This window comes from Phaenicophaeus curvirostris, chromosome 1, assembly GCF_032191515.1.
Source record: "Phaenicophaeus curvirostris isolate KB17595 chromosome 1, BPBGC_Pcur_1.0, whole genome shotgun sequence".
NCBI classification, from domain to species: Eukaryota; Metazoa; Chordata; class Aves; order Cuculiformes; family Cuculidae; genus Phaenicophaeus; species Phaenicophaeus curvirostris.
The window spans coordinates 176,072,503-176,098,222 of record NC_091392.1 but is presented as its reverse complement, the minus strand read 5'-3'; the positions used below and the strand labels follow the sequence as shown (position 1 = coordinate 176,098,222).

The following is a 25,720-nucleotide window of genomic DNA, read 5'->3' as shown; positions in this document are numbered from 1 at the left end:
TTCCAACAGACGCAGTTGCAGATGCGAAAAAGTCCCTAGAGCTCAACCCAAATAATGCTGTAGCGCTTCTTAGAAGAGGGTACGTATCATATATCGTGCTTGGGAATATTATGGTAATCTGTAGGGCAGTAGTAGTATTTGGATTATAGCTCTGTACAAGCTTTTTATAACACCATGAATGAATATGTTTAATGCCATAACCGCGTGTAACTGTAATAATGCTGTGGTTATAAAAAGCAGTTTAGTTTGGGGTGATTTTCTTAACATCCTAGCCATTTCAAAAATATGCCTCTGAGGTGATTAAAATTCTTATGTGTGTGAATTTAACTGATGTAGTATGTGAGCTAAGGATGTTGTGATCTTCAGAATGTGGGTTAGACTGAAAAGTAATGACTGTTTCCTTGTGGTTTTCTTTGTTCATGTCAGGTTAGGTGAATATCATATCAAAAACTACGCATCTGCTCTAGAGTCTTTCAGAGAGGGACAGAAGTTGGACAGTAAGTATTAGAATTTCTTTTTGGCATGGTGCTCATTTGCTACTGAAAAGAAAATGTTAGTTGAAAGTGAAGACTAAGGAGAAATATATATATATATTTTAATGGCTAATGAGTTAGATGCCTGAATTCACATGTCTGGCTTTTGTGAAGGTTTGTGCAGTCACTGCATAGAAGTGTAAAAGTGCTTAAAAACATCTATTAAAGTTCTTGGCAATTAGTATATGATTTTATCAAATGAGGAGTGTTTTCCTGCTTCATGGAGGTCTGACGAATAAATGGTGGGATGTTAAGTGTCATAGTACAGTTTCTGAACACAGCATGTTCCTCATGCATAGTTGGAGTTTCTTGATAGACCGGTCTTTGGAAAGAAGGTAGAACTTAATCATAGCATCATGGAACAGTTCAGGTTGGAAAGGACCTTAAAGATCATACAGTTCCAGCCCCCCCACCATGGGCAGGGACATCTCCCACTAGATCAGGTCACCCAAGGCCTCATCCAGCCTGGTCGTGGACACCTCCAGGGATGGGGCAGCCACAGCTTCCAGTGCCTCACCACTGTCATGGTGAAGAAATTCTTCCTAATGTCTAGTCTAAATCTGCTCCTCTCCAGTTTATACCTGTTCCCCCTTGTTGCATCACTGCAAGCCTTTATGAATAGTCCCTCTTCAGCTTTCTTGTAGGCCCCTTTCAGGTACTGGAAGGTCGCTGTAAGATCTTCTCAGAGCCTTCTCTTCTCCAGGCTGAACAACCCTAACTCTCTCAGCCTGTCCTCATATGGAAGGTGCTCCAGCCCTCTGATCATGTTTGTAGCCCTCCTCTGGACCTGTTCCAACAGCTCTGTCTCCTTTTTACGCTGAGGATTCCAGAACTGGGCACAGTACTCCAGATGAGGTCTTACAAGAGAGGAACAGAGGGGCAGAATCACCTCCCTCGACCTGCTGGCCATGCTTCTTTTGATGCAGCCCAGGATAGGGTTGGTCTTCTGAGCTGTGAGCGCATGCTGCCGTCTAATGTTGAGCTTCTCATCAATCAGCATCCCCAAGTCCTCTGCAGGGCAGTTCTTGCTCACGCCATCCCCCATTGTGTACTGAAATTGGGGATTGCCCTGACCCGTGTGTAGGACCTTGCACTTGGCCTTGTTGAACCCGATGAGGTTCTCACAGCCCCACTTCTCCAGCCTGTCCAGGTCCGTCTGGATGACATCCTGTCCTTCCGGTGTGGCAACTCCACTACTCAGCTTGGTGTCATCTGCAAACTTGCTGAGGGTGCACTCAATGTCACTGTCAATATCATTGATGAAGATATTAAACAGCACCAGTCCCAGTACGGACCCCTGAGGGACACCACTAGTCACCAATCTCCATCTAGACTTTGAGTTATTGAACGCTACTCTTTGAATACAACCATCCAACCAGTTTCTTATCCACTGTACTGTCCACCCATGAAATCCATATCTCTCCAATATAGAGGGAAGGATATTGTGGGGGACCATGTTGAAGGCTTTACAGAAATCTAGATAGATCGTATCTATCGGTTTACCCATGTCCCCTGCTGCGGTCACCCGGTCATAGAAAGCCATTAAATTGGTGAGACAGGATTTGCCCCTGGTGAAGCTCTGCTGACTGCCATTAATCATCTCCTTCTCCCCAATGTGCTTTAGCATAGCTTCTAGGAGAATCTGTTCCATGATCTCCCTAAGCACAGAGGTGAGGCTGACAGGTTGGTAGTTCTCAGGGTTGTCTTTTCTGCCCTTTTAAAAAATGGGCACAACGTTACCCTTCTTCCAGTCACCAGGGACTTCTGATTGCCAGGACTTTTCAGATATTGTGGAGAGTGTCTTGGCAACCACACTGCCAGTTCTCTCAGGACTCTGGGATGCATCTCATCAAGTCCCCTAACCTTATAAACGTTCAGGTTCCTCAGGTCGTCACAAACCTGTTCCTCCTCTACAGTGGGAGGGGGTTTAACTTCCTGATCACCATCTTGCTGTCCCATGACCCAGGAGGGGTGAGGAGAGCAGTTATCTGTGAAGATCGAGGCAGAAAAGTTGTTAAGTACCTCAGCCTTCTCCTCATCTGTTGATACGAGGTCACCATTGCCAGCTGTCAGTGGGGGTACGTTCTCTTTGACCTTCCTCTTCTGACTGACGTACCTGTAGAAGTCCTTCTCGTTGGTCTTTACTACCCTTGCCAAGTTTGGCTCTGTCTGCGTCTTGGCCTTCCTGACTTCCTCCCTACACAACCCAGCAGTGTTGTGCTAACTTGTGCTTGCTCCCAAGAGATCTTGCTCCTTTCTACTCTTGTACTTGCTTAGCTCCTTCTTGCAATGCATTAAGTTTGTGGAAAGCTACTATTTTTAAAGTCTTTTCCTCTTGGATTAGTGTTTGAAATGGCCTAAGGAAGGGTCTGAGTGCTGAAGCCAGCAGAAGTGAAACAGCAGAACAGTGTAGGACAGTGGTAGTGGTGGTGGACAGGGGATGCTGTGGAGTTGCAGCAGCTATTAGTTATCAGCTTAGGCTGCTCTGGAATAGCAGTTAAATATAAGAAATTTCCTAAAATTCTTTAGGTTTTGGTGGCTTTGGGTTGTACATGAGGAAGACAAGTGTGTCTTTGCAATCTAGCCAAGTTCTCTATTCACTATCTTCCCATAAAAGGAAGTGATTCCTTCCAGTGGCTTTTGTACCTTTCCTTACCTGCTAAGTACCTTTTCATACGTCTTCAAACTCATCACTTCTGAATTTAATAGAGTGATTAATCGGTATTTTCCCCTCTTCTTGCCACATCCCAAGCAACCACTATCGATTTGAGGCTTTTCATGTGTATGGATTTTGGCACCTTTCTAGTTTGTCGGCTGGAGTCGTTCAAAATACAGATTACACACAAAATCTTCTCAGGCCAGAGCATTGCTTGTTTTTAATTCTGTTTAACTTCACATCCAGCTTGTGTTGTGGGGTGCAGCAGCACACAGAGCTGCAGATAAATTTTTAGGTAAGTCAGTGAGTACCAGGAACCTGTTGGCTAATTCAGAATCCCTGAAATACAACACAGCCTTTTCCTGTGTTGAATTGCTTTGACGTCTACCTGTTTGAATTTAATTTGCAGTTGTTTTGCTGCTTACCCAGTTGAAGTGTTTCTGAAGCTTCCCAGTCCTTCCTGATTACTCTTTCATCTGCAGATACTTTCTGCTGTGCTTCCTGTATCTCATTACAAAAATCTGTGACCTGCTGTGAGATGAGGAGTCTCCTGAAGGCCCTTTTAAAAATACAGATTTTGTTTTTTTTTTTAGTTGGTTCTCTTCAATCTATTACCTAATTCGCTGGCAAGTTAATATCAGTAACAGAGTTCACCTTTGCAGTTCTATGGAAAGTTTGATGGATCCCAGGTGGAAACAGTTGGGAGCATGTGCTTTTTGGTAAAATAATTAGTTTCCAGTTAAATGCAGCTCTTGCAAACTGAACAAAGCACAGGGGGAAATTTGCAACATACCACTAAGCAGGTGATAAAGAGAGAAGGCTTCAGCTGTGGCAGCCTCAGAGAGAGTTGCTGTGATGGGGAATTCTTTGCTGGTTTCTTTGTACACAAGGGGGCAGGAGTACACTGATATGTTTCTGTTCCTTGCTGATGTAAGGGCTGATTTAAATCTTCATCTGGAATGCTAACAATGATGAGCTTCCTACTCGTGCTCATTACTGGTAGGACTGACAGGCCTAGGGTACCACAGCGAGCTTCCCATTACCCACCCACGGGGATGTCTAAATAGGAGTTGATGTGGAGAATTGTTGAATATGCAATGTTTCTTGAATTTCTAAAATAGCATTAAGAGGCAGGATTCATTTCACTCAACCATGAGACATGAATGAATATGCAATGTTTCTTTGGAATTCCACATTTTTGGAGTTCATTACTTTGCCCTAGGTTGAAGAGGCGGTGTGGTCTGTTACTCTGCAGTGTGTGATGTGTGTTTAGCACAGTTACACTCAAACTTCGGTTTTTGCTGTGACCACCTAATGGATTTGGTAAAGGTGAAATGTATCAGCTTTTTAAATAAACATCTTAGGTACTTTTCTTGCATTCTAAGAATTAGATTATCAGTAAGTGAAGACCCAGGTAGGCTTTCCGAACTAGAAAGTTATTAACAGAAGTTGTTGGTAAGTTCTTTGGAAGCATAATGCAGTTATAGAGCACAAAAAAAAAAGTGCTTTTGCCTCAAATTATAAAATGTAGTAGGATCATAGAATAGTTCGGGTTGGGAGGGACCTTAAAGATCATCCAGTTCCAACCCCCCTGCCGTGGGCAGGGACACCTGCCACCAGCCCAGGCTGCCCAAGGCCCCATCCGACCTGGTCTTGAACACCTCCAGGGATGGGGCAGCCACGGCTTCCCTGGGCAGGTTGTTCCAGTGCCTCACCACCCTCATCGTGAAGAAATTCCTCCTTATGTCTAGTCTAAATCTGTCCCTCTCCAGTTTATACCTATTGCCCCTAGTCCTATCACTACAAGCCTTTGTGACCAGTCCCTCCCCAGCTTTCTTGTAGGCCCCTTTCAGGTTACAGGGGTACAGGGAAAGAGACAGTAGCTGGTGAGGACTATCTTCTAGGAACACAAGGAAGGTAACATGGGATCTTTCCTATAAAGTTTGTGTTGCCTAGCAGTCTTGTCATAAGCTGTAGTTAAATAATTTCTCACTTGTTGCTGGATCAGTAGCGACTTGACTCAATTTCTCTTTGCTGAGTCTACTGAACCTATTACATTTAGCTTCACTTTTGATGAATAAATGTTGTTCCCAGCTTTGAAACGTAAAAGACTTTTTAGGGCATGGGTGCTGAGTTTTAAAATTACAGATTTCTGTTGCAGGGATGCTCTGGGGCTCATCTAATTTCGTGCTCTGGCCAAGAGCAGTGTTAACTTTTGAATTTCAGTGTGTTTGCTATTGATTTCTAAGGATTGGAAGACCGAAGATTCCACAGCCTGTTTGGGCAACCTGTTCCAGTGTTTGATCACTCTTTCAGTCAAGAATTTAGCTAGTCAAATCAGAACTCTGCTGTGTCTTGTGTCCTTTGCTTTGCTTGCTTCCTTTCCCTGTGTACTTCTGAGGGCACTCTGTGGTCAATTGATGGAATACATTAAGTATGCAACAGGTAGTTGAAGAGAGCCCTTGGATCTCCCAACAGAACCCTTTGATAGTTGTTTTTGGTTAATTCCATCTGAAAATTTTTATCTTTGTTCTAGGATTTGCTAGAAATACAGAAGAGACTGCAGCAGTCAGTGGCTGATTGCATCGTTATTTCAAGACGGCTGCATTATTATTTGCGTTTTTATCTTTTCCTGACAACAACTGAGAGATTACAGAACATTAATGTAGCTTAAGATTTTGATGACTTTTAAGAAGGCCGGTGGGGATGGCAGAATAAGAGGGAAAAGGAAGTGGCTTGATGAGGAGGGTAGCAATTTTAAGACCTAAAAATTATGTACATCTAACTAAAAGATGGGCTTGGAGTGCATACTTTGCGTAACGGCAGTGGAGTCACTTTCGAAGTTACGTGCATGCCGAGCCTCTGCTGAGTAGCTGCCTGCGTGAACTCCCTCCACGTGAATTCTCTCTGTTGTAAAAAGATGAAGAGTTCAACTCTTCTTAATAGCTGGTCACTAACATTGCCACTTTTTTACTTTCCTGACTGTGAAGAATTTCTCTGGGAGATTTGTTGAAATAAGATGATTATTCTGCTGTTACACCACTGCCTTTTGAGCTATTTTCCAGTGATTTAATTTCTGTCTGAGGGCTTTGCTTCCTAGAATATCGAGATCTTACTAAATTTTTCTGTGATTTTGATTCACAGGGTAGAATTGCTACCAGTGTATTTTAACATCCCTGAAACTTTAGATTTGTTTGCAAAGTTTGTGTGAAACCACACTTGGTGTTTGTAAAGACTTGTGCAACTTTAGGTTGACCTCAGAATGGACTGTTCTGATGTCACTCTAGAGAGGAAGAGTGTGGTTGTTTGAAAAAATAATTCTAAGAATAATGGAAAAATGTTAAAAATACACTTCTTGCTTTCCAAACAGTTATATAGGGGTTGAGCAGACAGGAAATAATTACTGTGTTTGGGTCAGTTCAGACAAATTGTAGTGTCTTACAAATTAATTTGAAGCTAATTAAATATAACAGAGTTAAATAATAGAGCTGTATAAAATGCTTAAAGCTTAACTGGAATGACAGAGGTTACAAGAGGATAATAGGAAATAATACCTTTTATTATAAACTGATGTGAGTTTGGGATGGTTTTGTTCCACGTATAGTGCTTGAGGAGTGTTAATGTTAGTGTTTGATCTGTTCTAGATGTAGATGATACCTTTACTATTTGGATTAAAAGATGCGAAGAAACGCTTAATGGTAAGAAAAAATATGTTTATTTGCTAAAGGGTTTGATTTGTCCTGTGCTTTGAAGCTATGTCATGTTTTTCAAAGATTTGCAGCATACCTCTTACTTGGAACAAAAGAATTATTTATTGTTAAGAAGTCACTTCTTCCTATCTCTTGTTTCTCTCAGTGTAAATACTGAATGCTTCTATTCTAAATCTTCAGCTTGAGAGAAACATTAATGTTAGGTTTTTAATGTAATGATCAGCTGTGACAGAGGAGTAACTATTTAAAGTTCAGACAATAGTAATCAACTTTAACTTGTACTCACACACCACTGCTGACTAATTTTAACTGTGGAAGCATGTGTCAGCTTACTTTTGGAAAACAACAAAATCAGTTTTCAAGTCTTGCGGAATAGAAAGTTGGAAATAAATGGAAATCTGAATTTTTTTTTAATTCTTAATTCAATGTGGAAGGTACCTTAGGTGCTCATTGCTCCTTTGGCGTCTTATCTGTCGTAGTCAGTGAGTGTGTCAGTTTCCTTTTTATACATTCCTGACACTCCAGACTATTAAGTCATCTGCAGTGCTTAAGCTGCCTTTGGATTTGTAATGAGCTATAACAGAATAGCTGATGTAGTTTTATTCCTCACTCATGGGAAATGAGGCAGTGGAATAAGTTCATTTCAAACTGTTGACTGAAAACCACACAGAATCATAGAACGGTTTGGGTTCTAAGGGACCTTAAAGATCATCCAGTTCCAACCCCTCTGTGATGAGCAGAGACGCCTCCCACTGGATCAGGCTGCCTAGAGGAGAACTCTTTTGCCATATATAGGAATGAACAAATTTCTGCTTTGTGGTATGTTTTTGCCAGGTTTATTTTTTATATCAGATAAGCGATTGACATGCAAGGTCTTATTTGCAGAGTTATCTTGGGTGACAACTTTCTTTCCCCTCTCAAGGAAAGAGGTTATATGCATTTTTCTCTACCATCATAATTACTTTTTGCAATGTTTTGTCTCAGTTGTCCTGTTTTATCCTGAGTATTCATCCCTGTCTTTTTTTTTGACACATTTTCTTAATTCTCGGTATGTCAGCAAAAAAACCCTTCCCAACAAAACAACTCTGATTTCTTCATTACAATAATATTCCTTTCTTGATAATCTTTATGGTTTTTTTGTAGAATGTGTTATAAGGAAACAAAGGGAGTTTTTTTTCTTTTCAAACATGCCTAATCAAAAATGTTTTAGTAAAACTACTTAGAAGAGGAGATACTGAGCTATAGTTTAGATCCAAGTATTGCCTTGCGTTTGAGGTCATACGAGTGATTTTTCTGTGCCAAGTTTTCGTCTCTTTCCCCAGCTGGGTTTGCCCGGCACGAGATGCAGACTTGATGAGGACTTTGTGGTGTTCGTATGGGCGGTGATAAACCTAGCACAGAGTCACAGGAAATGATTGTTAAAACTTGTTTGCCATGATGTTGCTTTCATTAAAAAGTTCTGTGTAGGTTTCTGATAAGCAAGGTAAAGTAATGGAAAGTTTGTTCCTTCTGTTAATCAGAATCTGCTTTATATTACGGTTGTTCCTTTGCACAAGTTGCTGATTGAAGTCCATTTAAAAAGTAGAGTGCCATAAAAGCAAAATACTAGGGATAGAACTGGTGTGTTTTTAACTCTTCTGTAGAGACTGCAATAAATGCAGAATGCCTGGAGTAACTGGAGAAAACTAGAATAAGTATATGCCTTGCAGGTTCAATGTGTCTCTTTCTGAAAGTACAACTTTTTTCTTTTTGCAGTGTCACAGACGGAAGCGGTAAGATATTTTCCTTAATGTGTTTACTGTTCTGATTTTTTTTGTTAAGCTAGAGCTTACTTCTAGGCTTCAGTGGCTTCTTGCAACTTTCAGGCTTTAAGAATGATCTTTTCTACTGCAATTCTGAAGAATTTAACTTTTCTTCTAAACGTGTGGTTTTTTATTTGAGGTGAAGGTTGCAAAAATTGAATCCTAAAGACTTGTAGGGATGGTATCAAAGCTGGCAGTTACTGTACACTCACTGAAGTAAATTTGAACTTTCTGGCTTGCAGTCTGTCACCTAATTTACGATTAACCAGCTCCTCTTGTCAATACTAACTTGCTTGTGACTGCTTGAAAGCAATTTTTTTTTCCCCAGTAGCTTGCAAGTGATTTGTGTGGTTCTGCTGTAACTTGTTCAGATGCCAGTTTCCTTTTTTTGTTGCAAATCTTCAGAAGAAATGTTGAAGTTGACCCCCTCCTTTTTTATCTTGAGACAAAGAAATGGGAATTTGCATTGGATGTTATATTCCCTCTTTCATAGTTACTTCAATTTTTTATGTTTTAAGAATAAGGTAGGGGAGGAGAATGTACAGAAGACATGGTGGGTGTATGTGAAGACAAATTTTACAGTTAAAAGTTTTCTATTTTTAGAAGCTATACCCTGAGTTCTTATATGTTTTTCAGATTTACTTCATGACTTTTAGATTAGCAGCATAGTTGCTCTGTGTCTTTAATTTATAATGTGTCTGACCAATATATTTCAAGTTGTAGACTGACATATTTCATGTAAATTGAATCTTTTAAATTCATCATCTGGCATAAATGGCTAGCAGAACAGTGAAGAGCTTACCTCTAAGTTGATACTCATACATAATTCAAGAAAGGGGGAGCATTCAGTACGAAAATTATTTGTGTTTTTGAAAAGTGCTTTATGGTGTGTTTTCACTTACACTGATATAACTTTCTTTCCAATGGAATATGCTTCAACTAGAATGCGCAGCAGCAGCCTTTGCCACCAAAGATCAAGTAAGTTAACTTCAACTTTACTGCGAGTATTAAAATAATTGACATATACCTTGGGGTTTGGAGAAGCGAGTTAATGACTATAGAAACTCCTTCTGGGTAAGTTTAAAAATGTGGCAGTCTAAGGTGACGTGTTTCTTGGTGTCATCGCTTTTGTTCAGACTGAATTGTACTTCCAGGAGGTTATGCCTCATTGGGAGAGTGGGGAATGAAGTAAGCATTCTGGCTTCTGTTTCTAATTCTCATGGTGAGCTTAATTCAAAGATTGCCCTGTTGTGCCTAGTATAGGTAATGCTTTTCAGATAGTTTTAAGATCCTGAACAAAAGTGTAGTGGAATACATAGAAGGCAAACAATATCATAGAATCACCAGGTTGGAAAAGACCTCTTGGATCATTGAGTCCAACCATTCCTATCTGCCACTAAACCATGTCCCTGAGCACCTCGTCTACCCATCTTTTAAACACCTCCAGGGAAGGTGACTCAACCACCTCCCTGGGCAGCCTGTTCCAGTGCCCAATGACCCTTTCTGTGAAAAATTTTTTTGTGATGTCAAGCCTGAACCTCCCCTGGCAGAGCTTGAGGCCATTCCCTCTTGTCCTGCCCCCTGTCACTTGGGCGAAGAGGCCAGCTCTTTCAGGTAGTTGCAGAGACCAATAAGGTCTCCCCTCAGCCTCCTCTTCTCCAGGCTAAACAACCCCAGCTCTCTCAGCCGCTCGTCGTAAGACCTGTTCTCCAGCCCCTTCACCAGCTTTGTTGCTCTTCTCTGGACTCGCTCCAGAGCCTCAACATCCTTCTTGTGGTGAGGGGCCCAGAACTGAATGCAGGATTCGAGGTGCAGTCTCACCAGTGCTGAGTACAGAGGAAGAATAACCTCCCTCAACCTGGTATTATGGATTGTGACCTAATTTTGATATGCTTCTTGGTTAAAAGAGATTCTTTGTTCTGCAACTACTTACCTTGTCAATTTTTCAACTGCTTTGTTTGGAGGAAGTGGAATAAATCTGATTTTGTATTCTTCTTTCCCTCCTTACATAATGTACCCTTCCAGCTTTAAGTATTCCTCTGTCAATGTCTTTGTGGTCACTTTTTCCTCTTTTCTTTTTTTTTTTTTTTAGATATGACTGGTACCAAACAGAATCTCAAGTAATTGTGACAATAATGATCAAGAATGCACAGAAGGATGATGTCAGTGTGCAGTTCTCGGAGAAAGAGGTGATTTGTGTTGGTTATTGATGCACATACCTAGATTCCCTAAGATGTAGTAATTGAAATCATGAACATTATTCGCTGCAGTAGCGTGAAAAAAGTGTAAAAGAGATCTTCTGTCTGAGCATTTTTTATGTACGTTTATGCTATAGATGTGTGTGTGCTCAATCAAGCTAACCAGGATCTCTTGCCACAGCGCTGTGGCGTGCGTGCTGGAAAGGGAACATCTGTTTTTCAGCTGCCTCTGTTTTGGGAGGGTGGGGGAGGAAGTGATCTGGACTTAAGCTGTTTTGAGTATGCATCAGGAATAGGAAAGGATAGAGGCAAGGTATTCTCAAAATAGGTATGAGTGAATAATGCCTTGGTTTAGGATGATTATAGTAAAAGAAAGAATGTTACTGGGTAGGTTTTTCTTGCTTTTAGCATTATTAAAATTGTTAGCTAGAGCAAAATACATATTTCAAGGAAATGCAGCAATCTATTTTAACACCATATGGGGTACCTGTAATGTTTATGTTTAATTTAGCTGAGAATATTGGAAGAGTTAGGTTCTTATTCTCAACTAAGCTGATACTTTGTGACCTGCCAGAAGTACCTGGTGGTTACTGTCTGCTTTAGATTGTTAAAGCTGTGTGAGTGCTTGCCATGTAGTTTGTGTATATCAGAAGGGAAGTTGCAAATTGTTCTCATGTTCCATTATTAATGTGTTGACACTTCATTTGCCATATAATTCTTTCCCCAAAGAATGCAGATCAAGCTGACAAGATAATAGGCTTTTGGAGTACTTGCTGGCTGGGAATTGAAATCTCCTGTTCATTTTCTAGTGTGCTTTAGAAACACCTTGTTCAATAATGCAGTCATGTAATGGTGTCATCTGAAATTCTGATGCCTGATGCTTTAAGTGTCCTAGTGAAGGGTCATTAATTTAATCAGTTAATCTTGGTGCCAAATGGCAATTCTTTACTTGAAATGGGAAACTATTGTCAAAGATGACCAGAGATGTATTTTCAACTGTTAACAGATGCATGCATCAGTGAGACTTCCATCAGGTGAAGACTACAACTTAAAGCTTGTTCTTCTTCATTCTATAGTGCCAGAGCAAAGTACATTTAAAGTGCTTTCAACAAAGGTAAGCTTCTCAAAGTGTAAATTATTTCTTTGACTGCTCCTGACATCAGAAACATTTCTGCTCTATTTTCTTGTCTCTGCAACAGTCATAATATCTTGCTTTTCATACAGGATTGCTTTTTCTTTCTTCAAGGTGCCTTTCAGCCAGTGGGAGGCTTTCTAAACTTGTGCAAATATCAGAAATGGTAATACGATGGTGGTTACTGAAGTGCAAATGACAGTTACATTGAGGATGCTTTTACTTGTTGCTGTAGAAAGAAGACTGTGATCTTCACTCTTACAGTTCATGTATTAGGAGAGTATGAACACCTTTCTGCCAAACTTTTAGGAGCCAGTATTGCCTTTTGAGGCATGGTTATCTCTGTGTGCCTGAGAAATCCAAGTCAGACTTAGAGGATTTTGGTGTTGAAATGATCCTTCACCCTTTCATGGCCTTTTCTTGCTGGTTAATCATAGGATTAACTGTTCTTGGCTTTGCAAGGGAGCATCTTCCATGCTGTTCCCGGAAACAGTACTTGCTTGAAGATGCTTGAAAATTGCATGGTGTGAGAGAGAATGTTTTCATCTCACCATTTTGTTTCTAGGAACTAGATATAAGGAGGAATTTCTTCACGATGAAAGCGGTGAGGCACTGGCACAGGTTGCCCAGGGAAGCTGTGGCTGCCCCATCCCTGGAGGTGTTCAAGGCCAGGCTGGGTGGGGCCTTGGGCAGCCTGGGCTTGTGGGAGGTGTCCCTGCCCATGACAGGAGGCTTGGAACCAGGTGATCTTTAAGGTTCCTTCCAACCCAAGCTATTCTATGATTCTGTATTACAGGTACAGGAAAAGAAGAAATAGTCTGTGGTCTGACATAGAGTATATTGTTGGTAAAATGCATAGACAGGAATATGCTTTGTCCTTTGAGCCAAGTCTTAATCTCTGAAGCAGGAATGTATTTTTCATCCTTTCCTTGTATTTCAGTAGTGGTTCTGTAGTGCTTTTGAAAATTCCTTTGTGTTCTTCTGTTCCACTTTACCTGTTCCCTTCTCGGAAGAGTAACTATAATGGTTCTTGCAGCATTCCATGGAGGAGGGATTTCAAGATGGCGTGAGAGGGTTGCCATAGGAAATTTGTCTCGTTTTTCCACTCCTCACACTAAGGAAGCTGGGCAGGTTATGTGATGCGTTTTGAGTTGCGTCAGCTCGTATGCGGTGGGAGATAAGCAGAGTGCTCAAAGTATGCAGAAAATCTGCTGGTCCATTAGTATTTACATAAATTGGAGTGGAATGGGCATGGATGTTGTCAAGAGGAGTAATTGTGAGTGCCTGCTTGCTTGGTGCTTCTGTCTAGCTTGTGTTATGCTTTTCATTTGTCTTGAAGTTAACCATTTATTTTATGAAGTATCTCCATGGTACTCTGAGCATTGCTGAAATGAACTTGTCTTTGTCTTTCTATGCTGCCATCTCTAGCCTGGGTTAATCTCTGGAATAACCTCTGGTAGTCTAGAGCTTGGTTTAGATTGAGGATTTTAGGGTGGTGCGAAAGCTTTAGTTACCTTCAGGCAGTGTCTGAATTGTAAATATTTTGCGTTTGGTTTAATATGTTACAGTTCTGTAAAATCATGAGAGAATATTTTTGACACGGAATGGGATAAGAGAGAACACAGGAGATGTCCTAACAGCAGAAGGTAGTGCTTCAACATATTCTTCCTCTTGCAGGAAAGAATAGGGTAAGGATATCTGGGAATGCATAGTGCAGGGAAACAATTTAAGTGATACTTTGGCTAATTCTGGTTTTGACCAGCAGGTGGGGTCTGGATGAAGAAAGTAATGTAAAAGCAAGGCTGTGTTAAGACTTCTTTCATGGCTTAGAATATTTTACTTTGAAAAACGTTGAGTGCTTTAGAGGAGTGATGCAGCCTTAGTGTTTGAGTACGAGAAATTCAGATTTGTTTTCGGCTGTGCGCTTTGTTCGTATGAGCGGTATGGAAAATACAGAGTTATTACTTTGAATAAATTATCTTATTAGTTAGAACTTCTCAAATCCTTTACAAATTATTTTGTACCATTTATATGAAGCCCTTTTGTAGGGATTTAGAAAGAAAGACATAATCTCATTATCTTCCCAATTATATGAACTTCTTACTACAAAATCGTTAAGAAATTGTTTTCACGGGATAGGAACAGATCTGTTCCTGTGGATTAATAATTTCAGCTAAGAATAACAGCATGTGTTCACACTGCTTTATTTTGTAATGCTGCTTTGAATGTGTGAGCCACGTTGCCATTAGCATTACGTAGTCTTCACTGAGCTACAAAGAGACTGATTTTTATTTTCTAGTTGTATGAGGAAACAGTGGGATATGTGGGCAAATTATGTGGTGGGTAGTTTGGGTTTCCTGTGAACTTCATAAAACTAATAAACGCAGTGGATAGGTGAAATAATGGATCGGGCAGGTAACTGAACAGTCCTGTGTGCTGTGGTAACTAAGAGAAGCTGGAGAGGTATGTCTCAATATTGCTTGAAATTCGCCATTCCTTGACAAATGCAAAGGAATGAAGGTAAAGATGCAAATTCAGGAGGAGAAAGTGGCCTCGATTGTATCTGCGGGATTACAAATTCTAATGTAACTGCAAAAAGCAGACAGAACTTACAGACTCTGGGTTGGTTCTTTCAGGGAATGCTAATGGTGAAAAATGCAACTAATGCTTTAAGAATTGTTTCTTCCCTAGCAGTGAGACAGAAATGATACCTTTCAATAAATCCATGCTGTGTCTAGCTCTGAAATACAGCTTTTCTGTTTAGAAAAGAGCAGAACTAGCAAATGGTACAGAGGCAGCATAGACAGGCGTTTGGAGTGTTTGAATGGTTTCTGCATGAGGAGCGGTACATTAATGTTCATAATCTGCAGACTTCTGACTTCAAGCTGTGAACTAGAAGAGGTAAGATGCTTGACGCCGACTCAAGAACAACGTAATGTATACGTGAAGTCCAGTTTTGAGATAGGTATTGTAATCTCTTTCATTGTGCATCCTAGTGTTGTGCATTTTCTAATTGTCAGCAGTTCTACAGATGATACAGACTGCCTTTAATAGTGACTAGGGGTTACTGCCATGCTTTGAGCCATTTTTTTTACCCATTTCAAAAGTTTTTTTGCCATTTAATAGATAATCACTACTTGCAAATTCAGCTCTGAGTTGATTATGGCTCTTGTTCAGAGTTAGGCGTGAGTTACTTGCAATTACCCGGTGTCGTTCAGCATACAATTTTGATGATCTAAGGCCTCAACTTAGTGTTCGTGTGAGAAAATGCTGAATACAATAGTATTGAGTGCTTCCCTTGAGGGAATTGCTATATATGCATAGCCATTCCGCAGAAGCGAATGATGTGTCTTTAATCTCTGTTGCCAGTCATTTTTTCTTGTACATGAATAGCATGGCTGATGGATCACAACTAGCATAACGAGATCAATTGACGTTATTGGTTATACTCCCCATCTGTCAAAGGTGTCTGGCTGCTTAGAGAAACATTACCATGGTAATCTGATCAAGCAAAAAGCAACAGCAGCTCTGAAAGCACCGTATAAATTTAAGATGTGCGTGTCTTAGAAATAGAAGCCGATCCAGTCTTTATGTGTAGCGTGACTTTGTACACAATAAGTAAGATTTTGTGTATTTTGATGGTTGTCTTCGGTTGTGTTCAGGTACCGGGTGAAGTGGGGGAAAAGACTGTGCCACACTGAAAGCTGCACACCGAGTTCAGTATTTTAAGAGGAGGGAGATACCCATAAGTGGTCCTACTTGGCTTTTTCACTTATTTCCAGAAGAGGGAGCCAAAATGTAAATGCTGGATCGAGTTTGCTCTTTGGTAGTTGCCTGTGTCTAGTTACCCGTAGCTCAGCGTGCATAACATCATTGTGTTCCCCTTTTAAAAGAAAAAAAGGCATAAAAACTAAAAATGGGTGTTGAAATAAGCTTAAGACAGAACTAGGTGATCTGTCTCTGTCGAGAAAATATGGTAGGAAAGTAGCAAAGCACAAATATGGTAGGCATTTTTAATGATCTGCAACAGATCTTTGTGCATCGTCAGCCTCATTTTCTTTTCCCTCTTCCATTCATCCTATTGAGCAGTGTATTTGGGGTTCCAGGGGAATATTCTGCCATGTTCTGTTGGAAACCTGCATAATGTGAGCAGTTGCTCTAGGTCTTCTGTTGTGTTTCAGGTGATGCTCAAGGTTTTCTTCTCCTTAGACTTAGGAGAGTGAGGATGACTGTGCTTTTAGCACGTGTTTTTATGAACTTGAAGGAACTTGGGGACAATTACTGTGAGTTTTCACTCTTTAGTGATTTGGACTTTTTACAATGACTTGCAGCAATTTAGAGCCGTTAGAAAAGGTGCTAAAAAGTGATTTCTTTATCCCAGAACTGCTCTTTAATTAGAGATCAAAGTTGTGCTGCAAACAGGGAAGATGTTAGAAATCCTCAGCCTCTTTTTTACAGTTGACGGTTGTGGCTTAGTAGAGATGTTGGAGGTAGAAGCACACTCTCAGCAGCTTCATGCCAAGAGCATGGTAGTATGCATCAGTGGCATGTTTCTTTTCCTCAAACCAATATTTTGCCTTGCAAACTCTGAGATACTCTGTGTAGCTTCCTGGCAAAACACACAGGTGCCTTGTTGCTAAATGTGAAGGACAAGACAAAGTTTGAAACTGTTCCACACACCCTTGGACTGTGGTCAGAGCCTCTATTCAGAGGCAAATGTACACGAACGGGTAAGCAGAGGAACAGCTTTATTTTAACTGAAGTTTGTTCTTGCCCTTGCGGTCTGATCCTTAAAAGATACTTTCTCATTTTGGATATTTTCATTAAACTGCAGACACTTGAATGCAAATGTCCGTGCTCTTGTGTACTTGTTTTGTCTATGAGGCTTTCATGCAGATTCATATCTCTCTATGTATTGTCAAGAGCTTTCAGTAAATTATAAGCTGATATTTTTACATAGGAGTTGGATACTTTTCTGAAATTTCTTGCATCTCCTAGGCAGGAATAGTTGGAGCAATTTCCTGTCTAAACTACATAGAAGCCTTCCCAGTGATTGGCATGATACCGACTTGGCTCAAGAGAAGTTTGATTTTGTGGGGGTTTTTTTCTATATGAATGCACGTGGGTGTGAGGCAGATTTTAACTTGTTAATACTATGAAAACTATATTCTAAACAAGCATATAATATCAATGCCCATCCTTTATATAAATACATAAAGAGAAATTAATGCATAAAGATTTTTCTCCATCTTAGGAGAAGATGGCTTTAAGAACAGTTGAAACAGTGATGGTTTACATTTTTATGTACAGGATGCGGTGATAAAGAGCTTTAGGATGCCTAAATGAACTGTATCATTAGCTCCTTCTGTAAAATTAAAAATTATTACGTAGCAGCCACTTGTTGGATGAGCGAGGTGGAAACTTTGACCTTTTTGCACTCAGTTCTCATAGTACATAGCTGGCAAAGAAAAGGAAATGTGCATGCTAAATCCATTCTGTCACAATATAGTATCTACAGAATAGATTTCTTAATTATCAATTATTTGTGATAACACTGTAGAGTTATTTTCATTTCAGAATGTTTTGTTTAAAGTTATGGAAGAAAGACCTTGGAATTCAGAATGTAAGCAATGTATAACAGATGTTTGAATAACGAGGGTACCAAAACTGTATGTTCATATGATCTTAGAGGTAAGTTTGAATGGTTTATACTTTTTTAGTGCTAATTTGACCCGCTCTTAAATTTAGGTAACAAAATACATGAGATAATTGCAAAATGACAACTTTAAACGCTTGATGTACAACTATGTACAACTCTGACAAAGCGGTCAGTAGTTCAGTATATAACTAAGTAGTTGTCGGGAAAACCTGAATTCTCATTTTTTTATGTTTAATATAGCAAAACATCAGAATTCAGAAGGGTATTTTCTGATGTATCTTAAATTTAATGGACGAGTGAACTGCTGAAGCTTTGCCAGTTCTGATTTCCTTCATCCATTTGATCTGAGCTTGACACATATTTGCCAGTGGTAAGTGAACTTTCCCTTAGCATGAGCTGTGACATAGAAAACACAGCAGAAATCAGAAAAAAAAAGAAACCTGTACCTTGTCAGTGTATACCAGAATATTCTTTAAGGGAGGAAGATAAAAATTCTTCCCTTCTGTAATGTTTCTCAGTTAAACTGGCAGTGTCTGTCCCAGAACATAACTTCAGGTGAAATCTGGTTTGTCAGAAGTTTGAGCTTTTTAACGTTGAGCTTCTGCTTAGGAAATTAATGGCTAAATCGTGTTGTATTTATTTGTAGGGGAGAAATTAATTCCTAAGACTATATTGAATGCATTTTTATGCCAGTCGTCTTAAACTAAGGGAAAGTTTTGTCCCTTTTACCACCAGTGAAATAGTTAGAATAGCTTCTGAGGGTGACACTGTGGCATCTTTTAAGATAGCTTGCATTGGGATGCATCTGCAAACAAACTTGGCTACATCAGAGAATCATAGAATAGTTTGGGTTGGAAGGGACTTTAAAGATCATCTAGTTCCAACCCTCCTGCCATGGGCAGGGACACCTCCCACCAGACCAGGCTGCCCAAGGCCCCATCCAGCCCGGCCTTAAACACCTCCAGGGATGGGGCAGCCACAGCTTCCCTGGGAAACCTGTTCCAATGCCTCACCACTCTCATCATGAAGAAATTCTTCTTTATGTCTAGTTTAAATCTGCCCCTCTCCCGTCTATATGCATTCCCTCTTGTCCTGTCTCCACAAGTCTCTGTAAACAGACCATTTCCAGCTTTCCTGTAGGCCCCTTTCAGGTACTGAAAGGTCGCTATAAGATCTCCTTGGATCCTTCAGGCTGAAGAAGCCCAGCTTTCTCAGCCTGTCCTCATATGGGAGGTGCTCCAGCCCTCAGATCATCTTTGTAGCCCTCCTCTGGACCCATTCCAACAGTTCCATACCCTTCATATGTTGAGGATTCCAGAACAGGACACAATCTCTGATACGTTTTAAAAAATTGATCACTTCTATGACTAGAAAATGCTGTGAGTAGAAACGTCTCTGTATCCATCCTTCTCTGTTGTTTCGTGGGGCTGTGTTTTGGATTTGTGCTGGAACAGTGTTAATACAGGGATGCTTTCAGAGTCAAGGCCCTTTCTGCTCCTCGTGCCATGCCTACACCGAGCAGGCTGGGGGTGCACAAAAAGCTTGGTGGGGGGCGCTGAAGCCAGGCCTGCTGACACCATCTGACCAAAGGGATGTTCCATACTGTATGGCATCATGCTCGGCAATAAAGCGAGGGGGAGTGTTTTGGGGAGAGATGTTGCCTTGAGACAGGCTGGGTATTGGTTGGTGGTAGCCATCAATGTTTTCATTTGCATCACTTGTCTGTCTTATCTGTCTTGTTATTTTCCTTTTCATTACAATTTATTATTCTTATTATTTAAATTATTTATTTCAATCCACAGTTTTTCTCACTTTAACCTTTCCAGTTCTTTCCCCCCATATACTACAGGGGGAGGAGTGAGTGAGAGGCTGTGTGGTGCTTTGCTGCCAGCTGGGGTTAAACCATGACAAAAGTATTTCAAATTAGTCCATTAATTACTCCATCAAAATTCCATGTTTCTTTTCTTTTTTGCTTTGCTCATTTTGAGTCCAACATACTGGGAACTTAAAAAGTACAACAAAGTAGATTATTTCTGTGTTGGAACTTTTTATACATCTGGAGTAGTGTCCAGTTTTGGGTTTCCCAGAAAGGCAGCAATGTAGCGCAGCAATTCCCGGTGGAGGGCTGCCGGAGCGGTCAGGTGGCTGCACGGAATGAGCTGCAAGGAGAGGCTGAGGATTTAGGCTTGTCCTGAAATGACATGCAAAGTGTTTAGTTTGCCATGAAATTTTCCTGTCTTTCATTCCTAAGTTGGCACGAGGCACACAGGCGTACGTTTTACGCAGTATAAATGTTAAATCAAAGTAGTTGATGGAGCATTAATGTGTTTCTTTTACCCGAGTACTGAATTTCTTTCAAAGGAGAGGAAAAACCTAAGCGTACTTGTGTTGCATATGACACAAATGCCCGTACTGATCTGTTACTTGTCTGCGTGAGAGCTATCAGTAACTGCTTTAAAATGTCCATTAAAATGCATTTATTGCCATCGTGCACATAATTGGAAGCCGCAAAGTTGTTTCTCTTTAGATCAAATAAAGCTCTCAAGTTGAAATATGCGCCTTCACAAGCAGGATCTTGCAGCTTTGTGTTTTTGGAAAATCTGGTTGCATAATGGCGTGCAGCTAATGATTTCCCTAGTTTTGCTCCTGTCTGCCGCTTTGCTAATGAGTAGCTTCAGTTGAAGGGGATGGAGTAGAGGTTTAGTGATGCCATAAACATATTCTGTCTCAATTTTTTAGCTCTCTGTGCTTTGAGTTTGGCAGGGTTGAAATGGTTTAGATTTAAGAAATCTGCATCTTACGGTGGGAACTAGTTTGTAGCATTTTCCTTTCCTTAGGGATGTTTGTCATGTTGTACTGGTTGAGGGGCAGTTTCAGAGAGGAAAGTCTAACAAGTAGCAGACTGAGAAAGGAGAGGGGCGTTACTGGAGCAGCGAAGGTAAAGATCTTCCTTTTTTTCCTGTATTCTTATGTGTGGGCAGAGTACTTTGATGAATAGCCAAAGGCCTTGATAATGGTTATTTGAGGAGGATTGTATGCTGAGAAGTAAAAAGTGCGTGTTTAGTAGTTCACATCCATCATATTGCATTAGAGGTCATTCTCGGTGTGAATGAAATAGTCTGTCTTTAAGCTACTGGAAGATACTGATGGAAAGCCTGAAGCTTAAGGGTAAGAGGATGTAAAAAGGAAGAAACAAACAAAAGAGAAACTGAAGAGTTATGGGGTTAAGCAGTCTCAGTATCAAACATTTACTCTTTTTTTTTTTTTTTTAAGATGCAGTAATAAGCAGAGTATAAAATCTCAACATTAAGGCCACCTCAAATGTGCAACCGAATCGATAATACGGTTTCATCAGGTTGAGAAGTTATATATAGGAAGCAGAGAAAAGACAAGTTGTTTTAAACTAATACGTTTCACTTGTAGCTAATTAGTGCCTTTGAAAGGGCCTAATTAACTTAAATGTTTGACTCAGGAGATCCAAACCCATTGGGAAAAAGAACCCCAACCCTGCTAGTTTTGGCACTTGTGCAACAACTTGTTTGTCCTACATGTAGATATACAAGTATTTTAGCTTCCTTAAGCTAATTGTACAGCATTTGATCTATGAGTGTAAATGTTCAGAAATGAACTTGATGATGTCATTTCCAAAGTGTTTTAGAAGAATCTAGTGGAGGAAGCTTTAGTGACAACTTCAGTTTTGTGGAAGACTAATTATTGGCACAGTTTGAATGCTGCTTCTGCATAGTTTGAGCAGAAATCTCTGCGTCATCACAGATGGCAATATTAAGCTCTGGAATACAGGCTGCCTTTAGGGACAGTAGGTCAAGCAGCTGGAGTAATAGTGAGTTTTTTGTTTGGTTATTTTTGGTTCTTTGACTATTTTAAAAACAGATACCCTGATACTTAATTTGTTACTTGTACGGTTGCTAAACGTGTTGGAAATCCAGCAGATACGGGGAGTGGGAAGCCAAATACATGTGGGTGTTGGGCTTACAAACTTACTGAAACTGTTCCCTGGCTTGAAAGGCATTCCTTGCCTCATGGCTTAAACTTTTTGTTGTTCTCAGCTAGTACAAGTTAGTGGTGGAAAAATAAGTATTCAAACTTGTCTAGGGAATTGGTAGCTTCCCCAGGGGAAAAAAAAAAATGAAAAGGAGCAATCATAATTGAATATTCTGATTCTTAAGATGCAGCGTGATTGCAGATACGGAAGCCTTGAAATGTGAGCGAGCTCGTTTCATTATTTTTGTAAGGTATCTCAGTCTTTTGCTTACCAGTGGCTCGTTTAAAGAATGGATTAAATAAAGTTCAAATTTCAGATCAACATGATGCTGTGCAAGGAGCCTGCTGCTCGGATCTCCAGGGTTGGCTTTTACAGTGGTGCCTTTGTTCATGGGTCTGCAGGGATCCCCAGGTTACAGTGGCTTTAGGTAGAACTAAGAATTCGGTGCTGCCGAGAGCTGTTCACAAATAAGGAACTGCTGAAGTTTAGCAAGCACTGATTTCAGTTACTTGATGGCATCATATGAACTTCGTGACACTTTAAGAGAATTTGTCATTTGGAGTGACGTTAGACAGTCCTTGTTTTGCAGATACTGATTTGCAACTTCATAACCCTGTAACCAAAGGATCAGACTAATTACGAGAAAAAATCAGTATGGTTGTCTAAAGGGATTATATGTAGTTGTGGATAGGGCATGACATACTTCGCTTAATTTTGTTTCTTCTATGATAATTGCATCCATATCCATTTTTAATTGCCAGTTTTGTCAATGAATACTATGACAGTTTTTTCTGTAGCAATGTGTGTTCATTGAACCAAATGAATACAGCTTCTGAATTTCTCCAGTGGTAAGATGTGCATAGTCCCAAGGTGTTTCTCTGGTTTGTGTACTACACAAAATATGTTGGGTTTTTTTTTTTGTGTGTATATGAAATAGAAACCTAGATAAAGTTGGATTTTGCTGTCCTTCAAATGTGCTGTTTAATTATTTGGGCTGACTGTCAACAAGAGGATGCTTGAAGGAGGATACTTTGGTTCCTGGCAGTGTAGAGACACTGGGACTGATGGTTACTTTTGGGATGCCATAATTTCCAAAAAGAATCAAGTGACGAGTAAGCAGAAGAGAGTAGGTGGTACTAAACAAAAGGGTGACAGTCTAATTAAAGAACTGCACTGCTGCAAGAGAGCTTAGTTGCTACGTGACTTTAAGTCACGTAACTTCGTTGTGTAAGGAAGGTAAATTTTGCAGAGTTACAGGCTTCACATTAGAGACTGTTTCTAAAAAATTAATATATTTTTTTACTGCTACAGGATCCATCTACTTTGAAACTATTTGGCAGAACTGTTTGCCATCTGGATTAATTTTTTCTTCATCTCACATTTTCTAGGTTGAGATAAAACTGAAGAAGCCAGAGGCTGTAAGATGGGAGAAACTGGAGGGCCAGGGAGATTCTCCTAAGTTAAAGCAATTTACACCAGGTTTGTTCTCTGAACTATTAAGCATTAAATGGATTATTTCTATTAAGTTATTTGCAATTATTAGAAGTATTTTTTGTGTAAAATAGTCTTAATAAAATCACAGGTTTATATTTACAATGAAAGACCTAATAGTCTTGGTTTTACTGCCAAGAATTGACAGAATTGTCTGTGGGACATTGCTAAAACTTAGGTTTTATGTTAACTTCCATTAATCTGATGAATTTTTAAGAATATAGGCTTGTCGTTAATTCCTCTGGGCATATCTGTTTGGCTATCACTTTTGGTCATTGTTTTGCAGATCTTTACACTCTTCTGCCTCTGTTACTTAAATAATTAAGTATTATTTGCTCGAGTATTCTATCTCTTGTGGAAAGTAATACTTTTGAAGCTTTTCAAGACAGATTAACAGTCTTGTCTTTGAGAGTATTTGATTTTCCTGATTTACTGATTTCAGATTTTTTTGAAGAATTTTCTTGTGTCTCTAGGCTCTTGGCTTTTTTTTTTTTTTCCTTACTGTCAGCCAATAGCTCCTGGGTTTTTTTGAGTTTGTGTTTTTTTTGTTGGATGTAACTGTTTACATTCAGCAGCTGCAAAAGTTTACTTTTAAGTAGTCTTTAGGATTTCTTGGTTTCCTTCATTTTTATTATTGCAATGCTTCTATCTGCAAGGAGGAATCCGTTTGCATTTTCAGATTCCTGCTCCATTGTCATCTCTGATTCATCGGATGCGTATATGCCTTTGTGTTCTCTGCTGCTCTCAGAGTTGTGAGAAAATGCTTAGTTAACTAACACTTCTGTTTTCAGATACCCAGCACTTATATCCATCATCCTCTCATTATACGAGGAACTGGGACAAGCTGGTAGTTGAAATCAAAGAAGAGGAGAAGAATGAGAAGTTAGAAGGAGATGCTGCATTAAATAAACTCTTCCAGCAAATTTATTCAGATGGTACAGATGAAGTGAAACGTGCCATGAACAAATCATTTGTAAGTCTTCACTCTTTTTTTCTGAAGAAAAGTGTAACTGCACACTGAGACAATTTACTCAGCTTTGTGTGAACCAGGAAGCCTCTGCCTACCAAAACCTTGGGCCTATTATGAACGGCAGTAATTCTGTTGGAGAGATTGGCATAATGAATCTCAATGAAAGCTACAGTGTTGAACAGTAATGTATGTGACTCTTCAAGTCCAAGTCTATGCTTCGACAAAGCTTATGCTTTGTCACTGGCCTCTGTTTCACTCTGTTATGAAAGGAAATACAATTTTTGGCTCATCTAGAGCTTGAAGAGTTGTCATGAGTGAAAGGATCGAATGCCTTTTAATTATTTATATCTAGTTCCTTTTGTTTGTACCCCTTGTACGCAAGAACCTGCCTGACCTTTTAAAAGCTTCTTGTTAATGAGGTAATAGCTCATTGTGTTGAGTACTGATAAAAGTATTCTTGGGCTGAAGATTATGGAATGATGGCTTTGTCAAATACTATTATAAACATACACCCAATTCCGGTGTAACTCACTTCTACATGAAGCTAAATTCTTCACAATTTGTTCACCTGCTGAAAGAAATGTGGCTTTTATAGTGCTAGAATTGCTCTAGCAAACTAAACAAGCCTTTTCTCCTATTGCAGATGGAGTCTGGAGGCACAGTTCTGAGCACCAACTGGTCTGATGTTGGTAAAAGGAAGGTAGAAGTAAATCCTCCTGATGACATGGAATGGAAACAATTCTAATCCTATTTTTAATCTTTTACCATCTATGTGTTGCCATAGTCATGTACTGACCACAGTGTACGGACATAGCATCTTTGGATTCAAAGCACTGAATGTCCCCTTGGAAACAGAGATTGTCTTTGCATTTTGCGTGCTTTAGGAATTCCTTCATCTGCAGATGTTAAAGATATACTCAAGAGTGGAACCCTATTTTCATCATCTCTGTCTAATTTTTGGAAATCGAGTCAATCACAGTCTAAATTTTCTACCGCCTTTATCAGCTCCGCGCTTTGAGGATGGGGAGATCTCTAATAGGCTGGTCAGGATTATTGCCTTACACCCAATGTTTCTGTTCAGTAACTTATTAGATTTTGGCAGCTTTGGGTAAAAACACTTTTCAACACAGTGTTAAGATTGTTTGCTCTTAATTCTGCTAAATAAAACTGTAAATATAACTTTTTCTATACGGAAGCCGCTTCATTTCATTTTTGGTTTTGGATGGGGGATCACTTAAAGCATACAGGTACAGGTGTAAATATACTGCTTAAAACAAAAAGCTGCCATCTATAGGAATAAAACTTGGATCCAGTGAAGGGAACGAGATTGCTGTTCTTAATGTGGACACAAGATTTCTACTTGTTTAGTTCTCCCACCTGGGCGGTAGTTTGAGCTTCAGTCGTGCATGATAGAAGGGAGAGAGTCAGTTGGAGCTGGAAATTTCTGCAGAAAAATAGGTCCAGTGTCTGCCTTCTTTACTCCAAAAAGAAGGATCTATTGCAATTGTCTAAAATGAAAGATGGCAAACAGGTGCTTTAAGTTCTGTTATTTCAGAATATTGGAAG

The 25,720-nt window shown here is 39.9% G+C and overlaps 1 protein-coding gene across 1 annotated transcript in view; it reads left to right on the top strand.

The window, feature by feature from the left end:
• The window catches only part of SUGT1 (SGT1 homolog, MIS12 kinetochore complex assembly cochaperone), a 29,844-nt gene extending 4,511 nt beyond the window's left edge, over positions 1-25,333 (top strand). The window contains exons 4-13 of the mRNA XM_069881013.1: positions 10-79; positions 427-497; positions 6,834-6,887; positions 8,655-8,671; positions 9,645-9,679; positions 10,794-10,890; positions 11,906-12,013; positions 23,082-23,172; positions 23,976-24,157; positions 24,798-25,333. Of these exons, the coding sequence (XP_069737114.1) occupies positions 10-79; positions 427-497; positions 6,834-6,887; positions 8,655-8,671; positions 9,645-9,679; positions 10,794-10,890; positions 11,906-12,013; positions 23,082-23,172; positions 23,976-24,157; positions 24,798-24,899 (827 nt within the window). The 3' untranslated portion in view covers positions 24,900-25,333. The remainder of the gene's footprint in view (positions 1-9; positions 80-426; positions 498-6,833; positions 6,888-8,654; positions 8,672-9,644; positions 9,680-10,793; positions 10,891-11,905; positions 12,014-23,081; positions 23,173-23,975; positions 24,158-24,797) is intronic.
• The last annotated feature ends 387 nt before the right edge of the window (positions 25,334-25,720 follow it).